The sequence below is a fragment of the Mastigoproctus giganteus genome, chromosome 9, assembly GCF_048544385.1.
Source record: "Mastigoproctus giganteus isolate SK-2022 chromosome 9, ASM4854438v1, whole genome shotgun sequence".
Classification (NCBI taxonomy): domain Eukaryota; kingdom Metazoa; phylum Arthropoda; class Arachnida; order Uropygi; family Thelyphonidae; genus Mastigoproctus; species Mastigoproctus giganteus.
The window spans coordinates 217,281,190-217,307,496 of NC_143583.1; the positions used below are offsets into that span (position 1 = coordinate 217,281,190).

A 26,307-nucleotide genomic window follows, 5' to 3' on the forward strand; every position below is an offset into this window, starting at 1 on the left:
TGAAATGGAAGAGAAATTGTTGAATTATCTTATTATTATTAATCATATGGTGCAAGGAAGCCTGAGGATTTTGCTGCACCAGCCAAAAAAAAAAAAAAAATTCTGAGTTACCCCTGAGAGAGAGAGAGAGAGAGAGAGAGAGAGAGTCAGAAATAGAAGGGAATCACCAAGAAAGAGAAGAATGATGATATCCAGCTCAGGACCCTGGGTGTGCCAAGCTCATACTCACCAGATGTGAGCTCCTGGGAGTATCTTATCTTCCTTCATGGATTAGGTGATCCGCCTGTTCTGATCTCGAAGAGGTCTGCCCATCTTTTCTTTGGTCTTCCTCTGTCTCTGTTTCCTTTTGCTCTATATGTACAGGGCTTTCCAATAGTAACGCTCGATTTTTGTAACGCAATAAAACAAATTGTAAGAGTGATAGTGATCTATTTTTATTTTTATTATGAAGTATATGTGTTAACATTATGTTTTAAAAATTATATCAGATAAATGTCCGCCGCGGCTTTGTCTGGTTTGGTTAATCCTGGATACCCAATTGGTGATGACGTTATCGCATAAAAGTGGCTCAATTTCAGCAATAACGCGCCTGATGTTGGCCTTTAAGGCGGCAACCGTCCGTGGTTTGTTAGCATAGACTTTGGATTTTAGAAAGCCCCAGAGAAAAAAATCCAGTGGCGTTAGGTCGCAGGATCTGGGCGGCCAATTAACGTCACCATTTCGCGATATAACGGAACCTTCAAATTTCTCATGCAATAGTGTTACTGTATCACGTGCCGTATGGCACGTAGCACCGTCTTGCTGAAACCAAATGTTTGTTAGATTGATTCCATCCACTGCAGGCCAAAAAAAATCTCTTATCATAGCCCTGTATCGCTCACCGTTGACCGTAAGTGGCACTTCTTCTTCGTTTTCGAAAAAATACGGACCGATTATTCCGCCGGACCAAAGTGTACACCATACCGTAACTTTTTCGGAATGTAGTGGGACCTCATGAATCTCCCGTGGGTTTTCGTCACTCCAAATTCGGCAATTTTGCTTGTTAACAAAGCCACTTAACCAGAAATGAGCCTCGTCATTAAACATTATTTTTCGCCCAAAATCAGGATCGACCTCCAACTGCTGTAGCGCCCAATCAGCAAATGCACGCCGCTGCGCATGATCGTTGGGCTTTAGTTGTTGGGTTAATTGCACTTTATAAGGGTGAAGCCCTAAGTCCTTATGCAGGATTCGCCAAGTTGTCGTCGAAGACAGGCCAAGTTCTCGAGCCCGACACGGAATGGACTGTTGCGGATTCTCACGCACACTTTCCCGGACTGCAGCAGTATTTTAAACGGATCTTGCGTTTCGCTGACGTACAGGCACTTTCAGATTTGCCACAGACCCAGTTGCTTCGAATTTGTTTATTAAACGGCGAATTGTGGATTCTGAAGGACGTTCGTCGACACCATAAACTGCACGGAGTGCACGAAACGTTTGACGAATAGAACATTGGTTTTGATAATAATTTTTTACAATTTCAACTCGTTGCTCAGTTGTGTAACGCTCCATAATAAAATGCAGAGACTAACTGAATATGGAGTACCAAAGATACCACCTGTGTGACTGTCGACTTCGTCATGCGCTGTTGCCAAACATCGAGCGTTACTATTGGAAAACCCTTTATAAGCTAATTTAGGGAACCTATTATCTTACATTCTTTCTGCATGTTCTTTCCATCTTTGTCTATATTCTATAATTTTTCCATTAATTGAGTAAATTTTTAATTTCTTTCTAATATTTATGGGGTAAATATTAGAAAGGAATTAAAGGGGTAACTCAGGTATTTTATCCAATTTTGTACGTCCTTTAACATATCTTAAAAATTTCATTTCTGCAGCTTGTATTCTATTAATGTCTCTTTTTTTCAGTATCCATGTTTCAGAACCATAAAGAAGTGTTGGTATTGCCATTACTTTGCAAAATTTCAATTGTGTTTCTTTCTTCTTTCCTTGTTTTCTTAGTCAGAGTTCTTTTTATTGTTCCACATATATTTTGAAATTTCACCAATTTCTGGTTCATATCTTCTTCGACATCATATTTTATATCACATCCTAGATATTTAAAATGTTTTACATGTTCTAATATTTTATTGTCTATAACTATTTTTGTTCTCACCGTATTTTTCCCTTTCAAAGCCATTGTTCTACTTATATTCTTCTGTTATTTGGTTTAATTTAAATACTTCGTAAATTATCTTCATTATCTTGAATAATTATTCAAGATAATGAAGATAATCATCTGCAAATAACAGTGTATTAATCCTATTCTTGGTATTTAAATATATACCTGTATTAATTTCTTCTTTCCATTTACATATCATATCCTCGATATATATGTTAAACAGTGTTGGTGACAAAGTACATCCCTGTCTAACTCCTTGATTTATTATACTTTCTTCTGTTAATTTATTACATATATCTATTACTATTTTTGTTCCTTGATATAAACTCTGTATTATTTTTGAATGATGTTTTAGGTATCCTTTATTACTCAATATGACCCATAATTTTCGTCTGTTTACTCGATCAAATGCTTTTTCATAATCTATAAATGCTAAATGCATTTCTAAATTAAACCCTTTTCGTTTTTCCATTATTTGATTTAATATAAATATATTATCTGTACACGATCTTCCTTTTCTGAATCCTGCCTGTTCTTCTATTAATATTTCATCAGAGATAATTTTAATTGAATTTAAACATAAAAAAATAGTTGAATTTAAACATAAAAAAAAAAAGGCACCTGGGGTTGAGGGAATATATCCAGTTATATTGCAGGAGGCAGTACGGGAAATATGCAAACCCTTCACCACAATTATGAGAGCAGCCTGAGATTCATGGGTGGTCCCCATGTACTGGAAAATGCAAATATATCCCCAATTCACAAAGGGGTTTCAAAGGGTGACACATAATTATAGACCTGTTAGTTTAAATTCTATCTGGGGAAAATAATGGAGTCACTGGTTAAAGAAGCATTGCAGGATCTTCTAGACAAGACTGCAGTAATAGTTCAGAAACAGCATGGGTTTGTTAAGGAGAATTCTTGTCTGGCCAATTTGATTGGATACTACGATTTGGTCACAAAAGATCTGGATACAAAAAATAATTTGATATTGTACACTTGGATTTCAGGAAAGTTTTTGATATTGTTGTGTATGGATGACTTCTTTATAAATTGGAGCAGTATGGCATTAAGAGCAAATTGCTACGTTGGATAAAGGGATGATTGAATGGTAGATGACAGAGATTGGTAATGAATGGACACTGCTCTTCATTGACTATTGTTATTAGTGGAGTCCCTGGGCCATTGTTGTTTTATGTATTTATAAATGATATCACTGAAGGTATATCAGCCTTTTTTTTCAAGTTTGCAGATGATACAAAGGTTGGAAGGGTTGTTAATGAGAGTAAAGAAAGTATGTTACTGCAACAGGATCTAGAAAAGTAGGCAGATAGGCTAAGAAGCGGCAACTAAAGTTTAACATTGACAAATGCAAAGTACTGCTTATAGGTAGCTGTGATCCCTGAGAAATGTACAAACTATGTGGTGTTACACTCAGGGAAGTGGAGAATGAAAAAGACCTGGGTAATTGTGCAGTCAGATATGAAGTTCTTTGAGCAGTGCAGATGGGCTGCCAGAGCAGATCATGGAATCTTGTCAATGATATGTAGGAATTTTGCTAGCTATACAAAGGAGAATTTTGATTTTCCCCTTTGTATAAGGCAATGGTCAGGCCACACCTTGATTACTGCATACAAGTCTAGAGGCCTCATTTTAGTAAGGATGTAAAGTTGCTTGAATGAGTTCAGAGAAGGGCTTCAAGGTAAGTAAGAAATCAAAATTCCCCTTTGTATAGCTAGCAAAATTCCTACATATCATTGACAAGATTCCATGATCTGCTCTGGCAGCCCATCTGCACTGCTCAAAGAACTTCATATCTGACTGCACAATTACCCAGGTCTTTTTCATTCTCCACTTCCCTGAGTGTAACACCACATAGTTTGTACATTTCTCAGAGGTCACAGCTACCTATAAGCAGTACTTTGCATTTGTCAATGTTAAACTTTAGTTGCCACTTCTCAGCCAATCTGCCTACTTTTCTAGATCCTGTTGCAGTAGCATACTTTCTTTACTCTCATTAACAACCCTTCCAACCTTTGTATCATCTGCAAACTTGAAAAAAACAGGCTGATATACCTTCAGTGATATCATTTATAAATACATAAAACAACAATGGCCCAGGGACTCCACTAATAACAATAGTCAATGAAGAGCAGTGTCCATTCATTACCAATCTCTGTCATCTACCACTCAATCATCCCTTTATCCAATGTAGCAATTTGCTCTTAATGCCATACTGCTCCAATTTATAAAGAAGTCAACCATACGCAACAATATCAAAAGCTTTCCTGAAATCCAAGTGCTCGATATCAAATTATTTTTTGTATCCAGATCTTTTGTGACCAAGTCTGGAGGCCTCATTTTAGTAAGGATGTAGAGTTGCTAGAACAAGTACAGAGAAGGGCTTCAAGGTTAGTAAGAGGACAATGGGGTGCTCTTACGAAGAAAGGCTTAAGTTCTGCAAATTGCAGCATTTGGAGACTAGGCATCTGCAAGGTGATCTCATTGAGGTGTATAAGGCCTTGAATGGTTTGAGCAGGCTTAATGCTTATGGGATTCTTCCATTTGCTCAGATTTAGAACCTGAGGGGACATAGTTTCAAATCAAGGAAAGACAGTTGTAGAATAGATGTTTGGAAATTTGCCTTTAGCTAGCAGGCAGTTGATTGCTGGAACAGACTTCCATCTGTTGTTGTGGAAGTTGACAGCTTAAATAAATTTAAAGCTGAACTAGACAAACATTTGGAGTGACTGGATGGGGGAAATGGGAAGGGTGTTTTTTTTTTTTTTTTTTGGCTTGATTTCTTGCATCATATGCCTCAGCTAATTCTAATTATCCGAGTGTCCTTTCCAAAACTTTTGTTCAAGAAGGAATTCTGCCAATGTCAGTCGTTGCTATAACCTTTTTTGCAACAGAATACATTTTGTGACCCCGATCATCATCTACTGTTGAAACCTATCATTTTTTTCTAATTATTCATAATATCCAGTCACTCACAGTATGTTCCACGGAAAGTCAATAAATTTAACGTTCTAAAACATATACAGGAAGTGCAAACTATTTTTCTCAGAAAAAAAATCCTCATGGTACTCTCTGACATGGTTGTACTTTACTTCATTTTTACTGGGCCATAATTTGACCCCAGCTGGGCTATGGTACACTCATTATATAACTCAGCAAGGAAGACAGTACTGCAGTGGATGAATCCAATTCAACATCATGTCTGTAGAATATTAGGTGCCTATTGCATATCCCCAGTTCATAGCTTGTATATAAATGAATGCATAAGTAAGGGTAAGAACTTTTCTCTAATGTGAGAGAAAAGTTCTAATCCTTACTTATGCATTCAGACTTCAGATCTCTCTGAAGACAGAGATGACCAGATGAAAGCTTAAATTTAAATATGTTTGCCAAGAGAGTGTTTTTCTTAATTTAATGAGGGTTGAAGATGTGTAACATACCATAAATAACACTTTAATACACAGAAAAAAAAACAGATACATTTACTATAATTAACAATATTGATTTTATGAAATCATCTTCATTCATTACAAACAAAAATGAAAGAAAGAAATATGAAATTTTTGAAACAAAAATGCTAAAATTTGTTTCCTGGTTATAATTATTGATATGGATGTTCATAAAAAGTTGATCTACTTAGACAAATTTTCTTATATTTAGGGTGAAAAAGGTGAAAGAGGTGATCCAGGATTGCTAGGAATTGATGGACCAAAGGTAAAACAAAGTTTCAATTATGTATTATGTTTGATAGATAGTTTTTATAGCTACTGATATACTCACCAAAGGGTGTGACATTTTCATGCAGACAAATTTTATTAAAAGAAATTCAGTGCTTATAATGAAAACAATATATATTTTTTTAAAATCAAGGTACTAACTTAAGGAGATTATTATTGTATATATCCAGTAATATATTTAATAACAAAATATATTTAATAACAGAATAATAATTTAGAGAGAGAATTTTAATTTTATGTCTAAAGTCATTATTCCGTTAGAATCTGTGTATTTCTGATGAAGGGGTCCATTTTACCCTGAAAGTTACATTTTGTTATTAAATATATTACTGGATATATACAATATTAAGCTCCTTAAACAATGGAATCCAGTACAACAGGCCCATTTGTATGTATTTAAGGTGCTCAAATACACTTTAAGATGCTATTTGAGAGTAGCCTTGTGCAGGCGCAGTTTTTACGGCTCAGGAAAATAGAGAAGTTTTATCTGTTTTATTAACTTAAATTGGCATATTAACTTATTTTCTAGAGTACCTTTATATTCATAATTATGATACTTAGCTTAAATTTTAACTTAGATAGAGATTTTATAGGTTATTACTTAGTATCGGTAAGGGTATCCAATCCACGTGTTTTACAAATTTTGCAGAGCCGGCAAACGGGAAGTTTTTTAGCTATATTTAGCTGCTTTATTGACTAATGGTTATATTGTTATACAGTATTACATTATTTTCTATAAGTAGCCTATAGATCTAAGTAGCCTATAGTCAAGATCCTTGTTTTATTCTGAATTGAGAGAGTGAGATTTTGGAAGAGAATTAATACTTAAGTGTCCGTAGATTTACCGTTCGTAACTTGCCGCCACTGTTATACGATATAACGTTATACACTGAACTAGATAGCATTAGCTTAGAATAGTATAGTATATAATATTATCAATTAATCTTTTAAAATGCACTGCATGCTTGACGTTTTAAAATGCACAGCTTGCTTGATGTTTGTTGATCAATCAGGTACGGGACATGAAATATCATGTCCCGTACCTGATTACCAAGGAGGATGTCTTTGTGTGTACGCGATGTAAGGAGTGTGAGGAAATGAGGCGACAACTCAGCATTGTTATGGGCCTATATCAGAGCTTGAAGGACAGGGTGGATACCCTCGAAGGATCTAAATTGAGGGTCCATCAAGCTCTCAGCTGCCCACATCAACTCTAGAGCTTGCCATTGATCATCAAGCAACACAGCGGCAACCCCCAAGGCAGAATGCACTGATCCCACAGGAACTAGTAGTTGTTGGTGACTCTATTGTCAGGGGAATGGGAACATGCTATGTAAAAAGGATAGGTGGAACAGGACCAGGGTATGTCTGCCAGGGGCAAAAGCTGATGATGTTGTAGAGCAGATATCATTTTTTAAGGGCACAAAAGGTGATATCTGCTCTACAACATCATCACAAAAGGTACACGTTGATATTAACAGTAGGACACTGGAATAATTACTTAACAAGTACAGGTCACTGTTGAAAAAAAGCCGTGAATTAGGGTTGAATTTGAAAGTGTCTGCAATTCTGCCCAGACACAATAGGAGGGAGTATATGATAAGAGCCTTGTGGTTCAATTTGGCCCTGGAAAGATTGTGCAAGGCTCAAGGGGTAGAATTTTTTCAGCCCGGTCTGTACTTGTTAACAGCAGAGACTGCTTCTACAGGAATGGGATACACTTAAATAGAAAGGGTGCAAGAATATTCGCTGATGCTATCAAGGCACTGTTAGGCGGGTTGGAAAACTGCTAACTTGGAGGGATACAATGACTAATAGATTAACAGTAGCCACTGGCAGAGGTGAAAGTGATTCTTGCACTGCTTCTATTGGAAAGAACAGCAGCCTGGAAAACAAGATGCAGGGTATTTCAGAGACTGCTGGGCATCATTGAGATACATGTAAACAAATGGGTTGTGTTAGGGTAGCTAAGAATCAGGTAGCTAAGGAACAGGTGCATGAATACTTGCATGTATGCCAATGCTAGGAGTTTGGTAAATAAATTTGATGAATTTGAGGTATTGCTCAAAACATCAAAGGCAGATATTGTTGAGATATCAGAGACGTGGTGTCACACAGATATAAGGAATGCAAAACTGGAATTTGGGGAGTACAATGTGTACAGATAGGATAGATAGGATAGAAAGGGAGGAGGAGGTTATGCTACTAGTTAAGAAACACATAAAATCCAAGGAAGTGAAGCCAGTCAACATCACTGGACAGTACACTGTCGAATCAGTTTAGTGTGACATAAGCATTGGGAGATCAAAATTGAGAGTAGGAGTGTGTTATAGGCCTAATGACTCTGATAAGTATAATAAGTAAACCGTACAGGGAAATAGAGTGGTTCAGTAAATCAGAGAGTCTTATAATGGGCGATTTTAATTTCCAAGATATTGACTGAAATATGTGGGTTGGTCACTCACACACACAAGCAAAGCTTTTATGGATTTATTGAATGATTGTTTTCTACATCAACGTGTTCGGGAGGCAACTAGAGGGAGTAATACTCTTGATATGATTATCAGTAGTGATTCTTCATGGATTAAGAATCTGCAATAAAGGAACCACTAGGTGGCAGTGATCACAGTGTGATAGCTGCAACCTAGTGGTGAAGTGGGATTTACTCAAAGTGGTAACTACCATCAGGGGATGTAAAGGGAAGTGTTTTTGCTTTCGTAAAGGTGACTACGGTGGTCTTAGACAGTATTTAAATTCTATACGGTGGGACCAACTGATGATGTTACCAACAGCAAATTCAAAATGGGAAGCATTCAAAGAATTTATCTTCGAAGCTATTAGGCTTCACATACCAACTAAGAAATATTGTTGAAGGTTTAGGCGGGCGCCTCCATAGCCAGGTGGTAAGGAGCAGCAGTGCGTAGCACACGCTTCTTGATTAGACCGGGGTTCAAGCCAATCACCACCAAATATGGAGGATGCGGAAAGATCAGGGAATGACCACCGCATATCCCCGAGCAATATGGCCTTAATTGCTAATGTTCCTAAAAACCAAAATAACAACAAGATTTAGGTCTAAATGGATGTCAGATGAACTAATGAGACATATGGCAGAGAAGAAAAATGCATGGGATACATATAAATTAATGGGCGACATGGAAGCCTATGATAAATATAAGCTGGTCTGTAACCAAGTCACAAAGGAAATTAGGCAGGCAAAGGCAGATTATGAGAAATCCTTGGCAAGGATGCAAAAAAAACAGCAAAGAGTTCTTTACTTATTTCTAGAAGGAAAGGGATGAATCAGATTGGTCCTCTGGATATTGATGGTTCAACTGTTGATGATCCTGATCAGGTGGCTAACAAACTAAATGAGTATTTTGAATCTACATTCACACATGGGGAGTTATTTAGCGAGGGGAATGCCAGAGGTAAATTGAACTCTGGCAGTGAGCTAGATGATTTTGTAATAACTGAGAGGAAAGTGGAGGAGAAATTGTTTAAGATAAACATAAAAAAGGCACCTGGGGTGGATGGGATCTATCCAGTTATATTAAAGGAGGCAGCAAAGGAAGTAAGCAAACCCTTAGCCATAATTACGAGAGCTTCTTTGGACTCAAGGGAGGTACCCATGGACTGGAGATCTGCAAATGTGACCCCAATTCACAAAGGAGGATCAAAGGGCAACACAAGTAATTATAGACATGTTAGTTTAACTTCTGTTTCAGGAAAATTAGTGAAGAAGCACTGCAGGATCATCTAGACAAGACTTCAGTTATAGCTTGGACACAAAATGGTTTTGTTAAGGGGAAGTCTTGCCTGACCAATTTGATTGGATACTGTGATGTGGTCACAAAGGAACTCGATGCAGAAAATAAATTTGATGTCATATATTTGGATCTTAGAAAGGCTTTCGATACTATTGCACATGAAAGACTGCTGAACAGATTGGAGCAGTGTGGCATTGGAGACAAATAGCTGCTATGGATAAAGGGATGGTTGAGTGGGAGAAGACAGAGAGTGGTAATCAATGGACTCTGCTCATCGTGGAGTAATGTTATTAGTAGAGTCCCTCGGGGTTCAGTGTTGGGTCCATTGTTGTTTTCTGTATTTATAAATGATTGATGAGGGTATATCAAGCATAATGTCCAAGTTTGCAGACGATGCTAAGGTTGGCAGAGTTGTTTAGGACACTAATGACAGTACGCTGCTGCAACAGGATCTAGAAATGTTGAGCAGATGGGCTGAGAGGTGGCAAATGAAGTTTAATGTTGACGAATATAAAGTACTACGTATGGGAAGCAGTAATCCCAGAGTGACATAACAACTCTGTGGTACTACACTGACAGTGGTAGAGAAGAAAAAGGACCTGGGGATAATTGTGCAGGCAGATATGAAGTTTTCTGAGTAGCAGACGGTCTGCAAGAGTAGCTCATAGTGTCTTGGGAATGATATACAGGAATTTTTCTAGCAGGGATAAGGAGGTGATTATCCCCTTGTATAAGGCAATGGTCAGGCCACACCTTGAGTACTGTATACAGGTCTGGAGGCTTTGTTTTAAGAAGGATGTAGAGCTGTTGGAATGAGTACAGAGAAGGGAAACAAGATTAGTGAATGCAACAAAGGGTTGCTCTTATGAAGAAAGGCTTAAATTTTGCAAATTACAGTGTCTGGAGACTAGGCACTGGTGAGATGATCTGATAGCCTTGTATAAAGTCTTGAATGGTTTGAGCATGCTGAATGGTGATGCAATTCTTCCTCTTGCTCAGAATAATCACCTGAGAGGGCATATATTCAAATTGAGGGAAGACAGATGTAGGATAGATGTGCGGAAGTTTGGCTTGACACAGCGGGTGGTTGGTTGGTGAAACAGACGTTCATTCTTTGTTGTGGAAGTTGATAGCTTAAATAAATTTAAGGCTGAGCTGGACAGGTATTGAAGTGGTGAAATGGGAGTGGTTTTTTTTTTTTTTTTTGTTTGGCTGATGCTGCATAAGCTTGCTTTCTTGCACCATATGCCTCTACTAATGCTAATGCTTACTGTAACTGCTAAAGTAGACCACGTGTAAATATAATTTAGCTGTATGTTATTTACTTATACCATTACAATTTTGAAAATAGAATACTTACTGTGAATAATTTTTGATGATCCAAACATCTGCAACTAATTCTTTACGTGTAATATATCTACTACTGTGACTAATTGATAAGTCACAATCCTTCCTATGCATTTATCATCCCATTGCAGTTACTTCTATGCTTTCTAAAATAATGGAGAAATCTTTAAACATCTCAACTCCTGAACTATCTGGAAACCATCAGTGGTCACCATTATGGATTCCATAAGTGTGAATCTACTGTTGATATACTGGCTTTCATGAACCATCTAAGGACACATTCAATGTAAAAGTTTGGCAAAACTGAAGCAAATGTTCTTGACATTTCAAAGGGTTTTAATTGTGTTTTGCATAAAGGTCTTCTAAAAAAGCTTCCATTTTATGGTTTTCCAACTGTTTTTTGTAACTGGGTATCCAGTTTTCTTCCTGAATGCTCAATGGAAGTGATGGAGGATGACCTTTGATGACACTTAGATTTCTATCTCTATTAACAGTTATCATTATTTCTAATCTCCCTTGGCGTAAGCCAGTACAAATCTCAAATCTGCCCTACCATGGAATATTGTTTCCACATCTTGAGCAGTGCCTCCCATAACTTCCCATCTCTTACAAAGTCTCTCCACTCTCTCTTGTCTCATGGGCACTGTTATTATTCTGAATTGGTTTCTATAATTAGCATTAGCATTAGTAGAGGCATATGATGCAAGAAAGCAAGCTTATGCAGCATCAGCCAAAAAAAAAAAAAAAAAAAAATCACTTCCATTTCACCCCTCTGTTTGTTCGAAATACCTGTCCAGCTGAGCCTTAAATTTATTTAGACTATTACCTTCCACAACAGGGGATGGAAGTCTGTTCCACCAACCAACTACCCGCTGGCTAAAGACAAATTTCTGCATATCTATCCTAAATCTGTCTTTCCTCAATTTGAATTTATGCCCTCTCAGGTGATTTTTCTGAGCAAGAGGAAGAATCCCGTCACCATTGAACATGCTCAAACCATTCAAGGCTTTATACACCTCTATCAGATCACCTCGCTGGTGCCTAGTCTCCAGACACTGTAATTTGCAAAACTTAAGCCTTTCTTCGTAAGAGCAACCCATTGTTCCATTCACTAATGTTGTTGCCCTTCTCTGTACTCGTTCCAGCAGCTCTACATCCTTCTTGAAATGAGGCCTCCAGACCTGTATACAGTACTCAAGGTGTGGACTGACCATTGCCTTATACAAGGGAATAATCACCTCCTTATCCCTGCTAGAAAAATTCATGTATATCATTGACAAGACACCATGAGCTACTCTTGCAGCCCGTCTGCACTGCTCAGAGAACTTCATATCTGCCTGCACAATTACCCCCAGGTCCTTTTCATTCTCTATCACTGTCAATGTAGTACTACAGAGTTGATATGTTGCTCTGGGGTTGCTGTTTCCCATATGTAGTACTTTAAATTTATCAATGTTAAACTTCATTTGCCACCTTCATTTACCATTCATTTACCAGCCCATCTACTCAACCTTTCCAGATCCTGTTGCAGCAGCATAGTGTCAGTAGTGTCCTTAACAACCCTGCCAACCTTTGTATCGTCTGCAAACTTGGACATTAAGCTTGATATACCATCATCAATATTATTTATAAATACAGAAAATAATAATGGACCCAACACTGAACCCTGACGGATGCCACTAATAACATTAGTCCACGATGAGCAGTGTCCATTGATTACCACTCTCTCTGTCTTCTCCCCCTCAACCACCCCTTTATCCCTAGCAGCAATTTGTCTCCAATGCCATACTGCTCCAATTTGTGCAGCAGTCTTCCATGTGCAACAGTATCAAAAGCCTTTCTAGGATCCAAGTATATAATATCAAAGTTATTCCCTGCATCCAGTTCTTTTGTGACTGCATCATAGTATCCAATCAAATTGGTCAGGCAAGACTTTCCCTTAACAAAACCATGCTGTGTCCAAGCTATGACTGAAGTCTTGTCTAAATTATCCTGCAGTGCTTTTTTAACCAGTGCCTCCATTAATTTTCCTGCAACAGAAGTTAAACTCACAGGTCTATAATTACTTGTGTCAGCCTTTGATCTTCCTTTGTGATTCTCTTTCTATAAACTGGTCCAAATACGTGCCACAACCAGTCAGCATCTTTTAGTGTCTAACTTCACACTCACAAAACCAACTTTTCTTCTTCCTGATTTATTCCTTCAACTTCTGTTTTCTGGAAAAACCTTCCTTCATAGTTTTTCTTGAAAAATGCAATCTACAGCAAGTAGAATTAGCATTAGTAGAGGCATATGAACAATGCAAGAAAGCAAGCTTATGCAGCATCAGCAAAAAAAAAACCTCCCATTTCACCCCTACATTCGTTCCAAATGCCTGTCCAGCTCAGCCTTATTTAGAATTTATTTAGTCTATCAACTTCCATAACAAAAGATGGAAGTCTATGCCACCAATCAACTACCCGCTGGATAAAGGCAAATTTCCACACATGTGTTCTACAACTGCCTTTCCTCAATTAGAATCTATGCCTCCTCAGGTTTTTAATCAGTGAAAGAGGAAGAATCCCATCAGCATTCAGCATATTCAACCTATTCAAGGCCTTATACACCTCAATCAGATCACCTCGCAGGTACCTACTCTCCGGGCACTGAGAGTAATGTGAGAGTAAGGCACCGAGAGCAATTGAAGTCTAATGTCAACCAGTATCTTCTTTCATTTTCTCAACCTTCAACCTATACATGATACTGAGTACTATATGTTGTTTGTTGTTGTTGTGTGGTTTATTTTTTAGGAGCAATAGCAACTAAGGCCATATTGCTGTGGGATATGTGGTGTTCATTCCCTGACCTTTCCACATCCTCCATATTTAGTGGCCACTGGCTTGAACCGCGGTCTAATCAAGAAGCATGTGCTACACACTGCTGCTCCTGCCCACCTGGCTACGGAGGCGCTGAATACTATATGTTCTGATACCTCTCATGTTTGGGGTTTTCATAAAAAAGAAAAAAAATAATAATAATAACAATATGCTGTTTAACAATATAATCATTTTCAAAGATGATTAACAACTTAAAAACCAAATATTAGGGCTATATCAAATTTTTAGAATTAAATACTACTGAAACCTTGATTCTTTTTAGCATTAGCATTAGCATTAGTAGAGGCATATGATGCAAGAAAGCAAGCTTATTCAGCATCAGCCAAAAAAAAAAAAAAAAACACACCACCCCCATTTCACCCCTCCGTTCGCTCGAAATACCTGTCCAGTTGAGCCTTAAATTTGTTTAGGCTATCAACTTCAACAACAAGTGATGGAAGTCGGTTCCACCAACCAACCACCCGCTAGCCAAAGGCAAATTTCCGCACATCTGTCCAACATCCGTCCTTCCTCAATTTGAATTTATGCCCACTGAGCTGATTATTCTGAGCAAGATGAAGAATCCCATTGGCATGCTCAAACCATTCAAAGCCTTATACACCTCATCAGATCACCTCGCCGGTGCCTAGTCTCCAGACTCTGTAATTTGCAAAACTTAAGCCTTTCTTCGTAAGAGCACCCCTTTGTTCCATTCACTAATCTTGTTGCCCTTCTCTGTACCCGTTCCAGCAGCTCTACATCCTTCTTGAAATGAGGCCTCCAGACCTGTATACAGTACTCAAGATGTGGCCTAACCATTGCCTTATACAAGGGAATAATCACCTCCTTATCCCTGCTAGAAAAATTCCTGTATATCATTGACAAGACACCATGAGCTACTCTTGCAGCTCGTCTGCACTGCTCAGAGAACTTCATATCTGCCTGCACAATTACCCCCCAGGTCCTTTTAATTCTCCACCACTGTCAGTGTAGTACTGCAGAGTTGATACGTTACTGTTTCCCATATGTAGTACATTACATTTGTCAATGTTAAACTTCATTTCCACCTCTCAGCCCATCTGTTCAACCTTTACAGATCCTGTTGTAGCAGCATAGCGTCAGTGGTGACCTTAACAACCCTGCCAACCTTTGTATCATCTGCAAATTTGGACATTAAACTTGATATCCCATCATCAGTATCATTCATAAACACCGAAAACAACAAAGGACCCAACACTGAACCCTGAGGAACTCCAGTAATGACATTAGTCCACGTTGAGCAGTGTCCATTGATTACCACTCTCTGTCGTCTGCCACTCAACCATCCCCTTATCCATAGCAGCAATTTGCCTCCAATGCCACACTGCTCCAATTTGTGCAGCAGTCTTCCACGGCAACAGTATTAAAAGCCTTTCTAAGATCCAAATATATAATATCAAAGTTATTCCCTGCATCCAGTTCTTTTGTGACTACATCATAGTATCCAATCAAATTGGTCAGGCAAGACCTGCCTTTAACAAAACCATGCTGTGCGTCTGAGCTATAACTGAATTCTTGTCTAGAAGATCCTGCAGTGCCTCCGTTAATTTACCTGGAACAGAAGTTAAACTAACAGGTCTATAATTACTTGTGTCAACCTTTGATCCTCCTTTGTGAATTGGGGTTACATTTGCACATCTCCAGTCTATGGGTACCTCCCCTGAGTCCAAAGAAGCTCTCATAATTATGGCTAGGGGTTTGCTTACCTCCTTTGCTGCCTCCTTTAATATAACTGGATAGATCCCATCCACCCCAGGTGCCTTTTTTATGTTTATCCTCAACAATCTCTCCTCCACTTTCCACTCAGTTATTACAAAATCATGCAGCTCACTGCCAATGTTTACTTTACCTACATCATTCTCCTTCCTGAATAACTCCTCATGCGTGAATGTAGATGCAAAATACTTGCTTAGATTGTTAGCCACCTGAGCAGGATCCTCAACTGTTGAACCATCAATGTCCAGTGGACCAATCTGATTCATCCCTTTCCTTCTTGAGTTTAAATATGTAAAGAACTCTTTTCTGTTTTTCTTTGCATCCTTTGCCAAGGATTTTTCGTAGTCTGCCTTTGCCTGCCTAATCTCCTTTGTGACTTGGTTACAGACCAACTTATATCTATCATAGGCTTCCATGTCACCCATTAATTTGTATGTATCCCATGCATTTTTCTTCTCTGCCACATGTCTCATTAGTTCATCTGACAACCATTTAGGCCTAAACCTTGAACAATATTTCTTAGTTGGTATGTAAAGCCTGGTAGCCTCCAAGATTAGTTCCTTGAATGCTTCCCATTTTGAGTTTGCTGTTGGTAACATCATCAGTTGGTCCCACTGTATAGAATTTAAATACTGTCTCAGACCATCATAGTCGCCTTTACGAAAACAAAAACCCTTCCCTTTACCTCTGATGGTAGTTACCTCCTTGAGTAAATCCCACGCCACCTAGTGGTTCATTTATCTGCAGATTCTTAATGGATGAAGAATCACTACTGATAATCAGATCAAGAGTATTACTCCCTCTAGTTGCCTCCCGAACATGCTGGTGTAGAAAACAATCATCCAATAAATCCACAAAAGGCTTGCTAGTGTGTGAGTGACCAACCCACAAATTCCAGTCAATATCTGGGAAATTAAAATCCCCCATTATAAGACTCTCTGATTTACTGGCCCACTCTATTTCCCTGTACAGTATCTTGTTATACTCATCAGAGTCATTAGGCCTATAGCACACTCCTACTCTCAATTTTGATTTCCCTATGCTTATGTCACACCAAACTGACTCGACACTGCCCTGTCCATCGATGTCGACTGGCTTCACTTCCTTGGACTTTATGTGTTTCTTAACTAATAGCATAACCCCTCCTCCCCTCCTGTCCTGTCTATTATTTCTATACACATTGTATTCCCCAAATTCCAGTTCCGCATTCCTTATATCTGTGTGACACCACGTCTCTGATATCCCAACAATATCTGCCTTTGATGTTTTGAGCAATACCTCAAATTCATCAAATTTATTTACCAAACTTCTAGCATTGGTGTACACGCAGGTATACATGCACCTGTTTCTATTCTTGGCTACCCTAACACAACCCATGTGTTTACTTGTACCGCAATGACTCCCAGCAGTCTCTGAAATATCCTGCATCTTGTTTTTCAGGCTTCTGCTCATTTCAATAGAAGCCGTGCAAGAATCACTTCCACCTCTGCCAGTGGCTGCTGTTAATCTAATAGTCCTTGTATCCCCCCCCAACTAGTAGTTTTCCGACCCACCTAACTCTGCCTCGACAGCATCAGTAAAAATTCTTGCACCCTTTCTATTTAAGTGTATCCCATCCCTGTAGAAGCAATCTCTCCTGTTAACAAGTACAGTCCAGGCTGAAAAAAATTTTACCCCTTGAGCCTTGCACAATCCCTCCAGGGCCGAATTGATCGACAAGGCTCTCATCATATACTCCCTCCTATCTTGTCTGGGCAGAATTGCAGACACTTTCAAATTCAACCCTAATTCACGGCTTTTTTTCAACAGTGACCTGTACTTGCTTAGTAATTCCGCTGGTCTCCTACTCTTAATATCATTAGTGCCAACGTGTACAACTATATCACCTTTTGTGCCCTTTTTTTGGATTTTCCAAAAATTAAGACTCTTCAGCCTATCACAAGTAACACTCTGCTTTTTATTAGTTCCAGAAAACATGTTCTATAAGATGACTGGTAAAATATAAGTGAATTTATCAATATGAAATATGTTATATCAAAATTCATCTTTGATATCTGATATGTAATGTATGAATTGAATCTATATGATCCCCTCCACAAAATATCCAAACTTCAACTTCTTTCTTCCTGTTGCTATCAGAAAAATGGAAATTGAACTTTAATATTGATAAATGTATGGTTTTGTGTTTTAACATACCATTTGGATGGTACCTAAATTCATTGTGGAGGATAAAAAAAAAAAAAAGAAAAAAAAAAAAAGGATATTTGTGTAGTCCAATTTGGTGGTTGGGGTCTATGATTGATATATGAGAAATTTTCCATCAGGAAAAAAGTGGTAATTATACCTTTGTATTAGGCAATAATTATACCACATTTTGAGTATTGCATACAGGTTTATCAACCTCTTTTAGAAAAGATGTAGATTTGTTTAAGAGGGCACAGAGAAGAGCAACAAGAATAGTCATAGGTACAAAATTGCATATCTTACCAGTAAAAAGTTTAATTCTGTAAATTGGACTGGAAAAAACCAGGAGTTTAGGCTTAATTTAATCCATATTCTTTTTTGAAGTGGATACGAATTTTTTTATTTTTTAAAACATTTTTTTTTGGTTATATATAAGCCTGATTCCTTGCATTATTTTTCCACTAATAGGCAAACTACGTTTAGAGCACCTGCCCCCAAGTTGCAACCTTAGAAGGCTGCATCACAGGAAGCATATCCATTACCAACAGCATTTGAATTTTGCCACCATTGTTATAGTATTATAGAGTGAATGAGGAATTCCAGTGATTTAATTGTGATAAATAGATAGTGTGCAAGTTCAGATCATGTACGTTGACATTAATTGGATAATTTCATTATATATTATAATTAACTTAACTTTCAAGCATAACAGCATATCTTAATACATATAAACTAAACTTGGTATTGTGGTAGTATTATTGCTGTGTATCTGGTGAATTAGAATAGGATTATTATTGCATTTAACTTTATTTAAAATCAGAAGTGTAGTTGTTATTTGTGATTCTCTGATTACATTTATGAATTTGTTTGTTACTTATCATTTATTAACCTATTTACTATCATTAATAGTATTAACCACATTCAACTTCTGCTGCCAATGTTTTGTATCGATAAGAACATTGGAATTTTGCTGCCATTATTATAGTATTGAGTGCATGGTAGGGGAATTCTAGTGTTTCAATTGTGGCAAATAGGTAGCTCGTAAGTTCGAATCACATAGTTTGGCATTACTTGGATAAATATATTATCTATTATATTTACTTACAACTTACAAATGTAACAGTATGGCATAATTCATAGAACTTAAACTGATAGGAGATACATTCGACTTCTGCTGCCATTGTTCTGTATCAATAAGAACATTATAATTTTGTTGCCATTATTATAGTATTAAGTGCATGGTAGGGGAATTTTGTATTTCAATTGTGGCAAATATGTAGCTCAAAAGTTCGAAAAGCAGCAAAGCAAAGGAGGTAGTGGAAATGTTGTGGCTTGGGATGAACTGGGGGACAGTTGCCTTCCGAATCACGGCCACATGAAATGCACTGTTTGTTTGATGTTTGCAGATCTATTTGGAATGGGACATGATATTGCCAAGGGGGGAAGGTAAAGAGTGTGAGGATATTAGTGCTAACTTAGCATTGTTATGGCTTTTATGAGAACTTGAAGAAGAGGTTGAATGCTCTCAAAGAATTTAAATTGGGGTCCATCAAGCTCATAGCTAGCCACTCAGTACCAGAGCTTGTTCTTAATCATCAGACGACACAGTGACAATCTCCAAGGCAGAATGAGTTGGTCTTACAGGAGCTAGCAGTTGTTGGTGGCTCTATTGTCAAGGAAACAAGGAAACAGGGAATATATTGTGCAAAAAAGGATGGGCAGAATAGGATTAGGGTATGTCTGCCATTGACAAAAGTTGATATTATTGTAGAGCAGATATCATCTTTTAAGGGCTCTAAAGGTGATATTGTTGTACACATTGGCACTAATGACATTAAGAGTAGGAGATCTGCAGACTTACTTATCAAGTACAGAGCAATGTTGGAAAAAAGTCATGAGTTAAGGTTAACTTTGAAAGTGTCTGTAATTCTGCCCAGGCACGAGGGAATATACAATGAGAGCCTTATCAATCAATTTGGCCCTGGAGAGATTAGCATTAGTAAAGGCACATAATGCAAGAAAGCATGCTTATATAGCATCAGCCAAAAAAAAAAAAAAAAAAAAAAACCCTTATTTCATCCATCCACTTGCTCCAAATGTTTGTTAGTTCTGCTTTGAATCTATTTAAGCTATCAACTACAATGACAGATGGAAGTTTTTTCCAGCAATCAACCACCCGCTGGCAAACTTCCGTACATCTATCCTACAACTGTCTTTCCTCAATTTGAATTTATACCCTCTCAGGCGATTATTCTAAGCAAGAGGAATCCCATCAGCATTGAGCATGCTCAAACCATTCAAGGCTTTATACACCTCAATCAGATCACTTTGCAGGTGCCTAGCCTCCAGACACTGTAATTTGCAAAACTTAAGCCTTTCTTCATAAGAGCAACCCTTTGTTCTGTTGCGCAAGGCTCACGGAGTAGAATTTTTCTCCGCATTGTCTGTGCTTGTTAAAAGGAGATACTGCCTCTACATGGATCGGATACACTGAAATTGGGCTCCCGAGTGACTACAGTGATTCCCGAGCGATTTGGAAAGCGATTTAATTAAAAGAACTGTTGATTGTAGTATAGTGTTATTTTTGTAAAGTTATTTAATTTTGCTCTTCTGAAGTAAAGAAATTAGCCCACTTGACAGAAAGGCAAGACATCTTTCTTTTTGTATATAGGACTAATTTATTAACACACTAACAACTAATCTTCCCTCATTGCTTGGTCACTGGTGTCACCGCTCCTGCCTCCATGTGGCGGGGCTGGAAACCTGGTAGAAGAAATCCATTCTCCCAGGACTAAAAGGAGCAGTGATGGACAACACAAAACAGTCCAGCTGCGGATCTTCTGCTCCAGATCTAGATAGGCATGACCCAGATCATGATGACTTAAACACATCCCATGCCAAGAGACAAAAAAAAGAAGGTTCGGATTATTCTGCTCCTTTGTTTTTTTAATATTACATTCCTCCACAGACCATCCACTGAGTAAGCTATCTCCATTTTTGATTCAGAAATGTTTCAAAAATGCTGCTGGCCCTCCAAAAATGGTTTGCCGACTAAGATCTAGAGATTTATTAGTGGAGATGAATGAACACACATGCTGAAAGACTCTTGAAAATTTCTACTTTTGGTGGAATTCCCACAAAAGCTACTCCACATGCCAACTTGAACTCCTCTAAAGGGGTAATATCAGAATTGGATCTCCTTAATGTGTCAGAAGATAAACTCGTCCACGAATTAAACAACCAAAATGTAGTCCATGCAAAAAGAATTTTTATCAAAGAAAAGATGGAGCCTACATACTGACTTTTAAAACACCAATTCAAGCTAATGGAAGTGCTGTGGCTCAGAGCAGAACTGAGGGGGGCAGTTGTCCTCTGACTCACAGCCTTATAAAATGCACTGTTTGCTTGATGTTTGCAGAGCAATCGGGTACGGGACATGATACTGCCAAGGGGATGTCTTTGTGTGTGCGCGATGCAAGGAGTGTATCGATATCAGGCAAGAACTCGGCGTTCTTATGGGCCTATATGAGAGCTTGAAGGACAGGGTGGATGCCCTCGAAGAAACTAAATTGAGGGGCCCATCAAGCTCTCAGCTGCCCACATCAACGCCAGAGCTTGCACTTGGGCATCGCGTGACACAGAGACAACCCCCAAGGCACAATGCGCTGGTCCCGAAGGAACTAGTAGTTGTTGGTGACTCTATTGTCAGGGAAACGGGGAACATGCTTTGTAAAAAAGATAGGTGGAACAGGACCAGGGTATGTCTGCCAGGGGCAAAGGTTGATGACGGTGTAGAGCGAATATCATCTTTTAAGGGCACAAAAGGTGATATAGTTGTACACGTTGGCACTAATAATATTAAGAGTAGGAGACCGGCAGAATTACTTAACAAGTACAGGTCACTGTTGAACAAAAGCCGAGAATTAGGGTTGAATTTGAAAGTGTCTGCAATTCTGCCCAGACACGATAGGAGGGAGTATATGATGAGAGCCTTGTCGATCAATTCGGCCCTGGAAAGATTGTGCAAGGCTCAAGGGGTAGAATTTTTTTCAGCCTGGACTGTACTTGTTAACAGGAGAGATTGCTTCTACAGGGATGGGATACACTTAAATAGAAAGGGTGCAAGAATTTTTGCTGATGCTGTCGAGGCAGTGTTAGGTGGGTCGGAAAACTGCTAGCTTGGGGGGAGACAAAGACCAATAGATTGACAGTAGCCACTGGCAGAGGTGAAAGAGATTCTTGCACTGCTTCTATTAGAATGGGCAGAAGCCTGAAAAACAAGATGCATGGTATTTCAGAGACTGCTGGGAGCCATTGCGGTACAAGTAAACATATGGGTTGTGTTAGGGTAGCTAAGAATAGAAACAAGTGCAGGTATACTTGCGTGTACACCAATGCTAGGAGTTTAGTAAATAAATTTGATGAATTTGAGGTATTGCTCAAAACATCGAAGGCAGATATTGTTGGGATATCAGAGACGTGGTGTCACACAGATATAAGGGATGCGGAACTGCAATTTGGGGAGTACAAAGTCTACAGAAAGGATAGACAGGAAAGGAAGGGGGGAGGTGTTATGCTATTAGTTAAGAAACACATAAAAACCAAGGAAGTGAAGCCAGTCGACATCGCTGGACAGTGCAGTGTGGAGTCAGTTTGGTGTGACATAAACATTGGGAGATCAAAATTGAGAGTAGGAGTGTGCTATAGGCCTAATGACTCTGATGAGTATAATAAGGAGCTGTACAGGGAAATAGAGTGGGCCAGTAAATCATGGAGTCTTATAATGGGAGATTTTAATTTCCCAGATATTGACTGGAATTTGGGGGGTGGTTACTCACGCACTAGCAGGGCTTTTGTGGATTTATTGGATGATTGTTTTCTACATCAGCATGTTCGGGAGGCAACTAGAGGGAGTAATACTCTTGATTTGATTATCAGCAGTGATTCTTCATGCATTAAGAATCTGCAGATAAATGAACCACTAGGTGGCAGTGATCACAGTGTGCTGAAGTGGGATTTACTCAAAGCGGTAACTACCATTAGGGGTAAAGGGAAGGGTTATTGCTTCCGTAAAGGCGACTACGATGGACTGAGACAGTATTTAAATTCTATACAGTGGGACCAACTGATGATGTTACCAACAGCAAATTCAAAATGGGAAGCATTCAAAGAACTTATCTTGGAAGCTACTAGGCTTTACATACCAACTAAGAAATATTGTTCAAGGTTTAGGCCAAAATGGATGTCAGATGAACTAATGAGGCATATGGCAGAGAAGAAAAATGCATGGGATACATACAAATTAACACATGACACAGAAGCCTATGATAGATACAAGTTGATATGCAACCAAGTTACAAAGGAGGTTAGGCAGGCGAAGGCAGATTACGAGAAATCCTTGGCAAGGGATGCAAAGCAAAACAGCAAAGAGTTCTTTACTTATGTTAACTCTAGAAGGAATTGGATGAATCAGATTGGTCCACTTGATATTGATGGGTCAAGTGTTGATGATCCTGCTCAGGTAGCTAACAAACTAAATGAATATTTTGCATCGACATTCACACATGAGGAGGTATTCAGCGAGGGGAATGCCAGAGTTGTATTCAACTCTAGCAGTAAGCTACAGAATCTTGAAATAACTGGGAGTAAAGTGGAGGAGAAACTGTTGAAGATAAACACAAGAAAGGCACCCGGGGTGGATGGGATCTATCCAGTTATATTAAAGGAGGCAGCAAAGGAAGTAAGCAAACCCTTAGCCATAATTATGAGAGCTTCCTTGGACTCAGGGGAGGTACCCATAGACTGGAAATGTGCAAATGTGACCCCAATTCACAAAGGAGGATCAAAGGCTGACACAAGTAATTATAGACCTGTGAGCTTAACTTCTGTTCCAGGAAAATTAATGGAGGCACTGGTTAAAGAAGCACTGCAGGATCATTTAGACAAGACTTCAGTTATAGCTCAGACACAGCATGGTTTTGTTAAGGGGAAGTCTTGCCTGACCAACTTGATTGGATACTATGATGCAGTCACAAAAGAACTGGATGCAGGGAATAACTTTGATATTATATACTTGGATCTTAGAAAGGCTTTTGATACTGTTGCACATGGAAGACTGCTACACAAATTGGAGCAGTGTGACATTGGAGGCAAATTGCTGCTATGGATAAAGGGGTGGTTGAGGGGGAGAAGACAGAGAGTGGTAATCAATGGACACTGCTCATCGTGGACTGATGTTATTAGTGGAGTCCCTCAGGGCTCAGTGTTGGGTCCATTATTGTTTTCTGTATTTATAAATGATATTGATGATGGTATATCAAGCTTAATGTCCAAGTTTGCAGACGATACAAAGGTTGGCAGGGTTGTCAAGGACACTACTGACACTATGCTGCTGCAACAGGATCTGGAAAGGTTGAGCAGATGGGCTGAGAGGTGGCAAATGAAGTTTAACATTGACAAATGTAAAGTACTACACATGGGAAACAGCAACCCCAGAGCAACGTCTCAACTCTGTGGTACAACACTGACAGTGGTAGAGAATGAAAGGGACTTGGGGGTGGTTGGGCAGGCAGATATGAAGTTCTCTGAGCAGTGCAGACGGGCTGCAAGAGTAGCTCATGGAGTATTGTCAATGATATAGAGGAATTTTTCCAGCAGGGATAAGGAGGTGATTATTCCATTGTATAAGGCGATGGTCCGGCCACACCTTGAGTACTGTATACAGGTCTGGAGGCCTCATTTCAAGAAGGATGTAGAGCTGCTGGAACGAGTACAGAGAAGGGCAACAAGATTAGTGAATGGAACAAAGGGGTGCTCTTACGAAGAAAGGCTTAAGTTTTGCAAATTACAGTGTCTGGAGACTAGGCACCAGCGAGGTGATCTGATAGAGGTGTATAAAGCCTTGAATGGTTTAAGCATGCTCAATGCTGATGGGATTCTTCCTCTAGCTCAGAAAAATCACCTGAGATGGCATAAATTCAAATTGAGGAAAGACAGATGTAGGATAGACGTGCGGAAATTTGCCTTTAGCCAGCGGGTGGTTGGTTGGTGGAACAGACTTCCATCCCTTGTGGTGGAGGTTGATAGCCTAAATAAGTTTAAGGCTCAGCTGGACAGGTATTTTGAACGAACAGGGGGGTGAAGTGGAAGTATTTTTTTTTTTTTTTTTTTTTTTTGGCTGATGCTACATAAGCTTGCTTTCTTGCATCAAATGCCTCTACTAATGCTAATGCTTCCCACAACTATAAAAGCTATATACCTCAGATGCAATGTTCAAACATACATTCCCAAAAATTTGGTCATTCACAAACTGTGTGCAGAGGTGTAGTCACTTGTGGTTTATAAGCTTGCTTTCTTGCATCATATGCCTCTACGAATGCTAATAAGCCAGTGGTCAGGCCATACCTTGAGTACTGTATACAGGTTTGGAGGCCTCATTTTAAGAAGGATGTAGAGCTGTTGGAATGAGTACAGAAGGGCAACAAGATTAGTGGATGGAACAAAGGGTTGCTCTTATGAAGATTAAGTTTTGCAGATTACAGTGTCTGGAGACTAGGCACCTGTGAGGTGATCTGATTGAGGTGTATAAAGCCTTGAATGGTTTGAGCATGCTCAATGCCGATGGGAATTTTTCCTTTTGCTGAGATCACCTGAGAGGGCATAAATTCAAATTGAGGAAAGACAGTTGTAGGATAGATGTGTGGAAGTTTGCCTTTAGCCAGTGGGTAGTTGATTTGTGGAACAGACTTCCATCTTTTGTTGTGGAAGTTGATAGCCTAAATAAATTTAAGGCTGAGCAGCTGGATAGGTATTTCGAACGAACGGAAGGGTGAAATGGGAGCATTTTTTTTTTTTTTTTTTTTTTAATGGCTGGTGCTGAATAAGCTTGCTTTCTTGCATCATATGCCTTTGCTAATGCTAATACTTCAATTGAAAATGTACAATCCCTTTGGGAAATTCAAAGTAATCGATTTCTTCAAGCATATAGAGTTCCAGCATTATGGCAGTCTACATGCTCACATTTTGCTGTGGCTACAAAACAGTCCTAAAGAATTGGTTTCGTAAGATTTGCCAAAGACTGTAGAAATAATAGATGAATTGCGCAGCGTTGATTCTTTGGATCTTCCTACGTCTTACTCAAATCAAGTGCAGAAGCATATGTTTACTTGATTCAAGAAGAATGATGATCGATGCAGATTCAATATTCCATATTGGCCTATGGATCAAACTCGAGTTTTAATACCGATGAACACACAAGACAATCGACATTCAAGTTTCAAATGGCTTTTTCAACAATATAAGAAAGATCTTGAAGAGAAATATTACGATACAATGCAGTTTCTATAAGAGCATAAGTTGGATATGAAAACTTACTTGGATGTTATTCGATCAGGATTGACGAGACCTACCGTTCTAATGAAAGAAATATGACACAACTTTGGACGAATACCTTCAATCCTTAGATAGCTGGTACAT

The 26,307-nt window shown here is 38.8% G+C and overlaps 1 protein-coding gene across 2 annotated transcripts in view; it reads left to right on the plus strand.

Annotated features, from left to right (window-relative positions):
* The window catches only part of LOC150081124 (uncharacterized), a 1,253,880-nt gene that overhangs the window by 620,036 nt on the left and 607,537 nt on the right, over window positions 1–26,307 (plus strand). For both annotated transcript variants that reach the window (XM_090381132.1, XM_090381131.1), the window contains exon 21: window positions 5,845–5,898. In XM_090381132.1, the coding sequence (XP_090237258.1) occupies window positions 5,845–5,898 (54 nt within the window). The remainder of the gene's footprint in view (window positions 1–5,844; window positions 5,899–26,307) is intronic.